The following is a 13039-nucleotide window of genomic DNA, read 5'->3' on the forward strand; positions in this document are numbered from 1 at the left end:
ACTTCTACTTTTGACTTTTTGTAAGTTTCGCAAGGCCGCAAATAATGAGTAGCTAAATTAAACATTATCCTCAAGTATTCCAAGCTGCTTACCACTTATTTCCATTACATTTCACTCTTTTTCAATTCACTCTATGGAGACTAAAACAGTGACATTACTTTCTATACTTCTATCCACCTGCCAACAGTGGAAAGTACTAATATCCTACGTTCTTGCCATATTTGCCTCTTTAATGGGTTTATAGAATAGTAAGTTAAACCATCGATTATATACACATATGGCAAATGGCGGTATCGATTCCTCTAGGCTACAGCATAACCTTTCCATTGGCCGTCAACACAGTGAATCCGACGTATTCCTAGCCATTTGCTATTGTCCCCTAAAATATGTCCTGGAATTGGGAATTCGGGAAGAACAGGAGGGCCTTGTTGACCGCAAGCTGTTTTTCGCCGTTTTGTCTTCTTGGATTGTTTTATGTAGTTCAGGATTTCCTTTTCAGGTCGTTGCTCATAAATCATCAAATGTCGTAGTTTCAAACCGTAGCGTGTGGGCCATCTTTGGAGTCATATGGATCTCTGGTTGCTGGTTTTTTACTCGGTCAGAATAGGAAGATCCCCTACTCCTGTAACAATATCATAACACAAGAACGTATGACCTGTAACAGTATCATAACAGAAGAATGCACAAAGTTTCAGGAAAAATTTCATCTTGTAAAAGAAAAAGACGTTATCATAAGACTCTTCATCAATAAAAACAAGTATCATAAGATAAAGAGTGTCTATTCTTGGCTCATCTCCATTGGACATTCATGCCTATTTTTCCTTTATTGTTTTAATGACTTGGTGTCCACTCTCCTTTTCTCGTTCACGGCAAGCCCCTATGGGCTGAATTAACTTTGTTTTCAGATTATTTCAAAGGGTGATTCTCTGGACAAATGCCAAGTATCTATCGGCTAATCCTCAAAAACAATTTCTAAACATTGTTATTCTCTTTCGGTTCTTCGAGACTTGGATTGGCATTCTTATAATGCCAACAGACATTCTCGTTGAAAACGCTTTCTGTATTGAGTTGAAGTTAGCAGATTCTTCATTTGTCTTAAGAACCAAAAATGACATAGAAGTTTGTCTGATAGTTTTCACAGTGCCTGATGCTTTAGTTACTAATATGATCTCAGACAATAGGAAATCTGGAACAAAAGAGGCAAAATTCAACAAGACCACACGCACAAATATGGAAGAAAAAGTTTTCACCAGAGTTCTTGTTTCATACCATATGATTGACATTACTGCGAAAAGTCTTGCTTAATGGCATTCCCTTTCTTGTTTCAAACAAGAAAGGGAATTGCCGTACCAACACAGAAATTGCCAAATATTTGCCCCTCAATTTTGGAATGACACAAGCAAGCAAGGCCTAACTGCCACCCGATGTACAGTAATTTGTTATTTCACACTTTTATGTTCATACATTTGCAATCAAGATTGAATTTGATTAAGGGAAAAAGAAAAAAGAAAAAAGAAAAATAAAGACTCTGCTTTAGAAACAGGACATGCTAAAGGACCATGCTAGTACTCATTATTCGCTCCATGTCCTAGACACGAGCTGGCTATAGTCTGCATCTCGGAGCTGATCTTTCGGATTGTATTGCTTCGAGCATGCTCGTTTCATCTGCCTTCAAGAGCGGTAAGAGTGACATTGTTGGTAGAATGTTTCTTCTGGCTTTGTCTGGAGGAACCTGTGTTGGTGGTTGTTTGCCTCTCGGTGAATGCAGGTTTGTTCGGACTAGGAAGACAAACAATTTCATTGTTAATCATTGAAATCACAGTTGAAATGGTAGGCCTATCTTCTGCAAGTTCTTGTGTACAAAGCAGCCCCACGTTTATGCACCTTATGATCTCAACCTCAAAGCATCTAGCAGAAATTTTAGGGTCCACTAGTGCTAGTACATTGTCTTCCTCCCAATATTTCCATGCCTGCCAAAAAACAAAATTCAAGTCCAATTATTTTTGGAATTTGAGTTGATGGACAAAGGGTGATCTCTCTGTTTGTGACAGCTTACCAATCCTAACACGCTCAAGGATTGATCTTCCTCATTGAAGCTACTGTTCTGTTTTCCACTTACAATCTCCAATAATAATACCCCGAAGCTAAAGACATCTGATTTTTCTGAAAACCGACCTTCCATCGCATATTCTGGAGCCATGTAACCACTGCATTCCATGAAACACTGTCATATTCCTTTTGCTGGGTAGAAAGATATAATCAGTATGAGACTCATAATATAAGAAATACTTACTAGGTTCCCACAACTCTTAGTGTATCTGCTTGATCTTCTTTTCCCCCAAATATCCTAGCCGTTCCAAAGTCTGAAATTCTTGGATTGAGCTCTTCATCCAACAGTATATTACTCGTCTTAAGATCTCTATGAATTATCCGTAGTCTAGAGTCACGGTGAAGGTACAGTAGGCCTCGACAAATTCCATCAATAATGTTGAACCGTCTTCTCCAATCCAGTTGCTCTCGTTTGAGCGGATCTGAAATAGACAACAGAAGTGAAATTCATAAAATGATGTGTTAGTCTTGTGACTGGAGAAGAGAGAAATACACAGAAAGATGTTCTCATGTAAACCGAAAATGTGAAGTATGTGCAATAGGTACAGCCAGATGCTGTTCAAACAGCTAAAATTAAAAATTAGACTTCCCTATAAACTGTTATTCGATGAAATATCGAGGGAATGCTGCAAGAAATGGAATATTACCAAAAAGAAATGCATCTAGACCCTTGTTTGGCATGAACTCATAGATTAATAGTTTCTCATCTTGTTCGGCACAGCATCCAAGGAGTCGAACTAGATTTCTATGTTGGACCTTGGAAATCACAACCATTTCATTGATAAATTCCTGCAGTCCTTGTTCTGAGGCCCTTGATAGTCTTTTCACCGCTATTTCTTTTCCATTTAGCAATCTCCCCTGTACAAAAGGACTTAAAATGAGCTGCTAAAATTAAAAGAAGAAGAAGAAAAAACGGAGCTGCTGTCCTCTACACAACAAAGTATTACCCTATATACAACCCCAAAACCACCCTCTCCGAGCTTGTTCGTTTCACTAAAGTCGCTTGTTGCTGCGGCCAGCTCTTCCAATTTATATAGCACAAGATCCTGGAGATTAACTTTGCTCATGCTCTCTCCAAGCATGTTCTCACTAGAAGCCTCTGGAAATTGTTCTCCGTCTTTACCTCCTTGTTTTTTTGACTTCTTCCAGGCGAAGAAAGTGCCAACACTGAAAATAACTGTTGCCACAACAACTGCAGCCGCTATAATTGCTCTCAGATCTCGTTTTCCTTCTGCAGATCAAAATACGGACATACAATGACCTATGAGATTGAAGCAGATTTTTTTTTTAAAAGTACTGTTTAGCTACCTTTCATAGATCACAATTCCACCTGACATATCACATAGATTGAAATTCCCTAACCATCTAGCGGTAAGTCAGGTTACCAGATTGATCAGAAATTAAATTTAGGATTGAACTTACCAAGTTCTGCATGGGCCAGTCGAACATAAAGAGTTGTTCCTCCATAGGAAAACCTCCGTACATCGATTAGGTCTCCCCTCCAGTACATGCAGCCAACGCCCGCATCATAAGCATATGCTGCACACGAGCAATTACTGAGGCACTGCTCTCGGCACTTGTCTTCCAAAGAAGATGACCAGATTGCATAATTTGGCACTTTCACATTCTCAAGCTTTACAAATCCATCCATTTTTCCCGCTTTAGTACTACCATTTTTTATCCTGTCACATTGCAGCAATGATCTCTTGATGCATCCGCTGGACCAATCCCCTCTGCTCCATTCTTCAACTTTTTTAGGCTCAAAGCCTCTCAAGCAGCTGCAAATTGGTGATTTCTTGGCATCACAGAATCCAAATGGCCCGCACTTGCCATAAACATCACAATCGGAATCCGGGGTCGACCAATCGATCCGCCAATACTTATATTTTTCATCCCAGTATGGCTGCAACAACTCCCCATTTGACTTCACAAAAAAGTATGAAAAATAAGACACCTCCGCAAAATTGTAAGTCAGATAGACAGTTCCTTCTTTATCATCCACTAAACTAAATCCATCAAGATACACTGATGCCATCTGGGGAATTCCGATGAAAACCTTACCATTCCATGGACCACTCCGCCAATAAAGAGTTGTGCCGTTCCAAAGGAAAACTTCAGGAATATTTAGTGGTTCAAGACTAATTGAGAAACTTCCAATCGATGGATCAGAAGGGCTTTTCCAAGATGTGACTACCTGCTTCTCATTTGTTCTCACGTTGGTGCTAAGCTTCATTTTCGCCATTAATGTATCAGACATGTTCTGGAAACTTTCCCATGCCATTGCTGTATCATTTGTGCTCGTATTAGAACTTTGTTTGAGCAAGATAAGATTTCCAGTATCTAATAATTGGGCTTTTGCATTAGCTCCAGAGGTGGAAACATTTGATGACCAAAGTACTTCCTTCATTCCATTCATTATCACAAGATTACCGTCATCAGATATGGTCATGACACCAGAAAAATCTGAAACAGGCTTCTTCCTGTTCGCAACCCAAAAGACATTATATGCAGGAATCTTGTTATGCCAAATTCCGACATACCGATTGGTAGAACCATTGGGGCTAAAGAATCCCAGTCTGTAGAGACCTCCACTTGATATGATACTTCCAGGGTCTTGGATGTACTCAGATGCTGTAATGACATCTCCCCCAACGCAAAATTTCACAGCATAACGAGACAAAATAAAGAGAGAGAATATTCTTACTTTTCGTAGAAGTATCATGACTACTTGAATCTTTCTTCTCAGCAACAACTGATTTTACTAGCTTTAGAACATCAGAAGACACAACCTGAAGTTTAGTACAGAAGGTGGAAATCACAATTATAGAGAGAAAACCTTGTGGTCGAAGATAAAGGTGATTTTTCCATTGCAAAAGATGGGTTAAGCATCTCCATGAAGAAATTTATATTGCTCTAATGGGAAGATTTTCCGCGTCAACTATTGCTATCAATGTCCTGATTTTTTTCTGGCTAGTGGCTTAAACTGGCCTTTCAAAAGTTTTCCACACGGCGGTCTTACTGTTGAGTCGCCTGTTGGATATAACTTCTCCAATCAGACCACTTTCCTCTTTGGCTCTTATTGACATTGTTATTTTTTCTCATAGTGAGATTCTTAAAGTTTTCTTCACCTTGACTTATGGGTCAAGAATATCTAGCGAGCCAATGTGAGAGCATTTACTAAGTGCTTGAGTTTCTACATCAGGATTTTTGCCCCATTGACAAGGGCAACTGTAGAAAAAGCATTTTAGTCTTGGAGGATTACCTGTCAGAGAGAGGATGCCATGGAAATTTAGATCGTTGCCTTCATTCAACGTTGTGGCCCCGATTGCTTTGCTTGTATTTTGTGGATTCATGGACATTTCAATGGACTAAGTTTCCAGTTGCTTAACACTACTCTTGCTTTTCCCAGAAATATCATGATGACAACTTGAATCTTTCCCCCTCAACAACAACCTATAACATGGCACGCTGCCGCAGCACTATTGGCTATGGTAGAGAAAGTACCAAGAACACCACGAGCCGCAAGAGAATTTGAGGACAGAAGATGAAAATCAGAATTCTGCAGAGGAAGGCCTAGTGGTTGAAGGTGATGGCGGTTTCCCACTATAAGAGATACCCACATGGCCTAATTATCATGTGCATAGTCCCTGGCTAATGGACTTAAGGAGCTCCATGAAAAAAGCGGTGGTGAAGAGTCTGATTTTTCTAGCTAAATGGCCCCACAGTTTTTCGCAGAGTTTAAGACTCTGGTCTCTACTATTCAGCATAGGCGGTGCATATTGGATCTCTATCATCTTCACTTAAACCACTTGTTCTTCACATCAACAATTTTCTTGTTCTTGGTCATGAGTTTGGTAGGATCCGTTCACTCGACTTTCATTTTCTCCTTAGCATCTTAAATTTCATTTGAAGTATTGAGCATCTCGACTTTCATATAGTATATGGATATTAGCATTTGAACTCATGTAAAATCATATGATTTTTCACAAATTATGAAAAAAAAAATTTCAGGGAAAAAAAGTCATTTCAAATACATGCTTAAGAGTTCCTCATTAACTCGTGACTCGATAAAATTGATCCCTTAAGAATTCATGCCCTACTTTTTTTGGTTTTTCTACAATTTATAACATTTGAAACTTTCGCAACACACCAATACGTGTAGCATCACAGTTTAATGCATTGAGACCTCGAGCAACCAAATTTACTAAGTTGTATCAAAGTTAACATCCTTTAGTCAGTAGGTCAGTAATTTATCTGAACTTGCATCATTAATTAATGTTTAATTGGAAAGGCAAAAGAAATTACTTTTGCCGTCTGATGACTGAACTTGCATTAGCCCAAATTACTCTATCTTCTTCAAGAACCACAAAAGATCTCTAATTTCTCCCTAAAACCGCAATTACTGGAACCCTTACCTTTCTCCACCTATTCGTCGTCTCAGAGGCTGCGGACGACTCGAGTTACGAAAGTCAATCCCACGCCAACTTCCAGTCACCACTGCACCTGTCAAGCCACGCGCGAGAGGAGGAAAGGGATGAGGACGACGACGACGACAGGACATCACGTCTTCAGTGACTCGTTACAGCATGCGGGTTGTGTGAGATGAGACCGACGGACGAAGACCGAGTGGTGGGTCAAGTCGTGTGCACCGACATCACATCGTCATCGTCCCAACTCTCTCTCCATCCATTCACACGGGGCGACGACGGAGGGGACGCTGGGGGAAGTGGAACGAAAGGACGTGTCGGAGGGGACTCTGCCTTTTGGACGCTTTCCGACTTGAGTCATCGCTGTTGTTTCGGCGTGAAAGAAGGGAGACACCGTGCGAACCGAGTTGTGTGAAACGGACTTGAGACTTTAGAGGTTGTCCCCGGCGTCATGCACGGATCACGGTCCGGCCGCTTCTCTCGATAGGGCTGGCCTGGATTCGCCGGTAATTGTTGTAATAGACCTGAGCAATAAGCGAATCGGTTTTATTTTAAATTCCGTTTGTTCTCAGAAAATAAATAATTTGAAAAATAATTTATTAAAAATAATCGCTGAAAATAATTAATCAATAAAAAATATTTATTTTATGTGTAAATATTTTCGTAGACGATAAAAAAATTTTCGTTTATTTATTTTTATAAGCAATACAAATTATTCTTTTTAAGAAAATATTTTTTTAAGTTATTCATTTTTCACGAAATAAAAGGAGACTTAGTATTTAAAAATTCTGTTTCAAGATCCTCATAATCAAAAGGTTACTGTATTTTATGTTTTGTTCATTAAAAAAAATTTTTGGTCAATATTATGTTCATTAAATTGATTGAGTCTTAATGAGCTTGGCCAGGCCCAGTGAGCGGATCGTATTAAAGAATGGAATTACTTTTCCAGGTGCTGTCCATTTTGCTGTTTGGACAGAATTAACATATATATGATTAAATATTTTCACATTAGGAAATTAAGCATCTATCTATCTGTCTATAGTCACTAGTAATTTGTTTATGTAACTAGCAAATTTCCGTAACAATACATTCTTCAACATATGAGAAGTAACAATTTAGTAAATTTTCTTTGACATGATAAGTAAGTTTACATAACCATTTATGGGTAAGCAACGATTTCTATATAGGGTTAATACCACGAAAAACCCTAAACTGGTACACTTGTGACACATTTACCCCAAACTATTTTTTTTACCATAAAAAACCCCAAATTGATACACCTGTGACAATTTTACCCCAAACATACCACAAAAAACCCTAAACTGGTACACATGTGACAATTTTACCCCGAACTAATTTTTAATATTTTTATTTTTATTTTTTTGAATTTTTTCTTTTTCTTTTCTTTTCTTTTCTTTTTTTCCTTCACCTTCAACCTCGGGCTGGTCGCCGGCCCGGCCACCGGCCGAGGCGGGCCGCGAGGGCCGCCCTCGCCCGTCGGCGAGGGCGACCCTCGCTGCGCCAGCGAGGGCCACCCTCGCCTGCGTCGGCGAGGGTCGCCCGACGCCGGCGGGGGCCGCCCTCGCCGGCTTCGCCCTGGCGGGTCGCGGACCGGCGACCGGCCTGAGTTTGAAGATGAAAAGAAAAAGAAAAGAAAAGAATAAAAATAAATAAAAATTCGAAAAAATAAAAAATAATATTAAAATTTTAATTTAGGGTAAAATTGTCACATATGTACCAGTTTGGGGTTTTTTGTGGTAAGTTGAGGGTAAAATTGTCACAGGTGTACCAGTTTGGGGTTTTTGGTGGTTAAAAAAATAGTTCAAGGTAAAATTGTCACAAGTGTACCAGTTTGGGGTTTTTTATGGTCAAAAAATAGTTTGGGGTAAATATGTCACAAGTGTACCAGTTTAGGATTTTTCGTGGTATTAACCCTTCTATATATGATTAATATCTTTTATGCAAAAAAAGTATCGGTTTTATTAAGTTTTTGGACATTGTAGGTTGAAAACTTTTCATGTAATTGTGTATATTTTGATTAAATGAGTTACTTTTTCGAGTGTTTGATAATTTTTTTAGGGGAAAACTAGTTTTTTTTTTTTGGTCAGAAGGGGAAAACTACTTACAACCTAACAAAATTAGCAATTTTAATCGTATGGTTTGTGACTTTTCAGATGGAAAATAAATTTCAATATATTAGTAATCACACTAAGTAAGTCTTATATTAAGTTCAATGATTTTTCATAAGAGAAGGTTATTTTCACATATATTTAGCTATTACAAGCCAGTGGAAAATTGGTTTTCAACCTGTAGAATAAATTGGATTAATTCAAATTAAACTTGCCTATGTTAACACCGTACACTTTATTGTTTTCTGTCTCAATCCGACCCAAAATTCCATCTTAGGTTTCTGATTGTACTAGATTTGATGGGTGTTGCCAAGTGCACTTTCCATCCACTAGTCGGGGCAAAATACTCAACTCACATTGTCCATTCCTCCAATTTCACATCAAGAAAATCACAAACTCATTCATTTTCACTCTGCCATTGTCACCTAATACTTCACTTTGCCTCACTTTTTTGTGGCCCTAAGAAGTGTCTTAGAAGGAAAGTTCATTGTACTGTCCCATTCAATGAAGAAGAATCTGCTTACAACTCTCTTCTTTACCCCCATTGTTTCTAATTTGGGGTTGATTCAAATGGGCAAGTGACTTGTGCATGCCAAAGAGAAAAGAGAGAGTTGGCTAACTAATTTCGCCAAAACAGAGTGTTTTTGTGACGATCATATTTCGCTTGCAATCAAATTGATGACTAAATTTTCATGGTGAGGATGCCGTTGCACCTTGACATTACTAGATACGTACAAGAAACCTCATATCTTCGCCGCTCTGACATCATTACCCCCACTACCACCCCTTTGGACATGACCAACATCTAATGTCGAGCGTGCGCTCGTGAATTTGATGATGGAGTTGTTGTAGCTATCAATTTTCCATGGCAACTGGGACCTACTCCACCTTTGCAACTGAAGATCTTTACCAAGTGGATCATGTTGTGATGCATGCTGCAACTTGCAAGTGGTTCTAATTTGATGGTCTTGCAGCTAGACTTGAGTAACTTTCATCAATACATTCTGGATGTTGTTCATAATAACTGAATTCAGCTTCAGCATACCTTAATCTGTGAGAGCACTGCTCCAACCGGCTTCATGCTTAACATGCTTAACAAGCACCAAACCGTCACCAACTTACAAAAGTTGGCCTGTTCAATTTTCCTGGTTTTGGCTTAAATACATTTGGCAGAAAGATTATTTGAAAAACATAAGTATCAATGAACAGTAAACATTGTACTTTTGAATAAAAATAACAACAGATTGCAAAATGTGATAAAACGTTCAGCTTTGAGCTAAGTTTTCAAGAATGTACATCTCGAGAACACTCTTCATCGCCCTACAATAGTGGTGAGTAACATGGTTGATAGAACCTCCATCCGGGCTTGGTTCCAAGCAAAAAGTTCATATTTTGCAACTGGGAAAGATTGAAATGCACATAAAGAAGTTCAAAGCCAAATAGAAAATTGGAAGCATCTGCAACAGGAACAATCCAATCCGTTTAAGGCTCCATTTATTTCATAAAAAATGAATGATTTCATCAATATTTTCCTAAAAAGGATAGTTTGTATTGTTTAAAATAATTAGTCAATGAAAATTGTTTTCACTTCTGACAATAATTTATGTGTAAACATTTTTGTAGACGATGAAAATATTTTCAATTTATTAAATTTCAGTGAAATAAACGGAATCTAAAAGTCTAACTATACAAATGAGTGTTTCCACATAGTGGTATGAATGATAGTATGAGGCAACATTATAACAAGCGAAATATTACCAAAAAGAAATGTGTCTAGACTCTTGTTTGGCATGAATTCATAGATTAACATTTTCTCATCTCCTTCAACACAGCATCTGAGAAGTCTAACAAGATTTCGATGTTGGACCTGACAAATTGACTGCCATTTCGTTCATCAATTCTTGCTGCCCTTGTCCTGAGGCTCTCAGATAGCTCAGATGAGGCCGTTGAATGTAGATGCTTTCAGAATTAGTTTATCAGCTGCCGTAAGTTCTTCGAGTCAAGGTTCTGGTCACGATGAAGGTGATGCTATGGCGGGATGTTTTCACTTGGCGAGAAGGCACAGGTGATGGGGTTCTTGGTGTTGGCTTCATAGACTTGGAAGTAATGTTGGAATGAAAATGGATTCCTGGTTTCCTTAAGCCTTAGAGTCTGCAGTAGTACTTGATGTACAGAATATTGCTTTTGTGGTGGATGATGTGCTGCTTTAGTGACCAAGCATAGAGAGATCTTTTCCTTGGGCGAGGAGGGATTTGGCGTCGATCACGGAGAACGGAGGGAGCAGATTGTTTACAAGAATCAAGGGATCTACAAAGAACCCTTCAATCAGAATTCAATTTGGGACTTTTGGTTATTAAAACTTTACCAATTTTTTACCCGGTCATAACATTTAAAACAAAATTCCCCTGCTGCACTCGCCGCAGAGAAAAGCTTGCTACCGAAAATTGGACCAGTTGGCGAGTTTAGACCCTTAGTTAAGACTGAATTGATCACTTCATATTTTTATTTGAAATGAGTTCACTTTGGGCCCTTTATTAGAAATAAGCATCATGGATTAATATAATTTGAAAAGCCGAAAGAAATTATTTTAATTATATTAGCTTCTATAAAAGAAAATTAGAAAAGTTTTACTTGTCTCTTTTTTCAACCGCGTACCGTCTACACTGAGATCGCATCGTCAGAGTCCCGAATTTAACTCGGTCATTCGCACGAGCGACGACGATGGCTGTCATCTTGGCGTTGCAAGAAGGGGAGACTACGAGTGAATCAAGTTGTGTGAAATTATTATAGTCAACTCAGTTTGTCCTTTTCCTCTAATTCCACGTCTTCCATTTTCACTCTTGCCATTATCATCTAACACTTGCACTTAGCCTCTGTTTCGCCGTCTTTTCTCCCTCGACAAAATATCTAAAGGAGATCATAGCTTTGTGTTGATTCCGGATAGAAAATATGCAAGCAAATGAGGGAATCGAACTTTATATAGAACGGGATTGTTCATATGCAAATTGTGCTGGAATTCAATTGACAACACAGTCTAAAAATACAGACTCGAAAAAGTAACTAAATATAAACAAAATATACCGAAATTTAATCGACAACAGAGCACCCAAGATAGAGATTACATGCCGAAATTCAATCGACGACACAAATCAGTAAGTTACAGCTATGAAAATAAAGTGTAGCGTAAAAGTACTGAAAGATAGTAAATTTGCTTGATTTGTGTGGGGGTCTTCCGAAAAGATTTGTGTGGGGGTATTCCGAAAAGTATGATGTGGCTATTTAAAGCTTCCAATCAATGGTTATCAAGGGAGGTTACAAGAGGAAGTTACAAACAGAAGTTACAAAAGGTTACATGGACAGTTTCCACGACTCAACTACCTTGGCGGTTTCTTTGACACCACTACATTGATGGTTTCTCCGACTCCACTATGTTAACAGTTTATTTATTCCACTACGTTGATGGTTACTTCTTTAACAATTGCATCCGTCAACTCCACTTTTTGTTGATTTATCAAGTTGTCAATTCTTCGACTTGTCGACAATTATGTTCATAAATGATCAAATCTACTCTCATCGACAAAGTCTATCACATATTAATAATAACCAAAAGTTGGACATTTTTGTGTGCAAACATATGCCTCTTTTAAAAAAATTGAATAATTCATCAATCATATGATTCTTTTGAATTACATAGCTAAGAGTTATCATGTACCCCCATGTCATCGGCAAATTTTATTTTTTCTTGGCGAATTTTATCTTGATCAAATTCATCACATTACTCATATTTTTCCATGAAACGCATGTTTTATGTAAAGTCTTCACGTGACCCTCTATCTTTATCCTTTAGTAATTGCCCATACTTAGACACTTGTTGCCAATTGGAATAAATCGGCAAAATTTTGGCCTTCAAATTTTTCTCTAAGATTGAATTTCAATCCACTAAAATCCACATTTGTGAATTTTTTCCGGGAGTGAAGTAAGGCATCTATTCCTAGCCTTCTTGAATTGAGCAACAAACTGATCGATTGATTCATTATTGTACTGATAATTACTAACCAAACCATCAATCAATACTTTAACTATCGTTCTACAAAATTGAGAATGAGAGTGTCTTTCTATCTCATCCTAAGTATAGATTGAATGAGGAGCTAAATTTGTATGCCAAGTAAAGACAGTTTCTGATAAAGACAAAGGGAACAACCTAAGTCTTGGGAATTTATTTGTTCATGTATCTCCACATTGGGAAATAAGTCGACCAATGAGTTCAACAGTCGATTGATCTTCGCTAGTGAAAACAACGAAGTTAGGAATTTCGAATTTTCTTGGGTAAGGCATAGTGTCAACCCAATCAATGTGGCTTACCATATACTGGCC

At 38.2% G+C, this 13039-nt stretch overlaps 1 protein-coding gene across 2 annotated transcripts; it reads right to left on the minus strand.

The window, feature by feature from the left end:
• Positions 1–1408: 1408 nt before the first annotated feature.
• Positions 1409–5861, minus strand: LOC115661745 (G-type lectin S-receptor-like serine/threonine-protein kinase At1g11330). Of its 2 annotated transcripts, XM_056319755.1 has the most exons (7): positions 5372–5861; positions 3532–4898; positions 3057–3340; positions 2757–2967; positions 2294–2531; positions 2057–2207; positions 1409–1970 (listed from the first exon to the last, which is right to left on the minus strand). In XM_056319755.1, the coding sequence occupies exons 2-7, from the start codon at positions 4829–4831 to the stop codon at positions 1662–1664; spliced, it is 2493 nt and encodes an 830-aa protein (XP_056175730.1). In that variant the 5' UTR covers positions 4832–4898; positions 5372–5861; the 3' UTR covers positions 1409–1661. The 2 variants fall into 2 exon arrangements, with proteins under 2 accessions (XP_056175730.1, XP_030439809.1); XM_030583949.2 differs by lacking the exon at positions 5372–5861 and having other exon boundaries at positions 3532–5238.
• Between the last annotated feature and the right edge of the window lie 7178 nt (positions 5862–13039).

This window comes from Syzygium oleosum, unplaced genomic scaffold, assembly GCF_021117445.2.
Source record: "Syzygium oleosum isolate NSW1041296 unplaced genomic scaffold, Sole_v2.1 Sole_v2.18, whole genome shotgun sequence".
Classification (NCBI taxonomy): Eukaryota; Viridiplantae; Streptophyta; class Magnoliopsida; order Myrtales; family Myrtaceae; genus Syzygium; species Syzygium oleosum.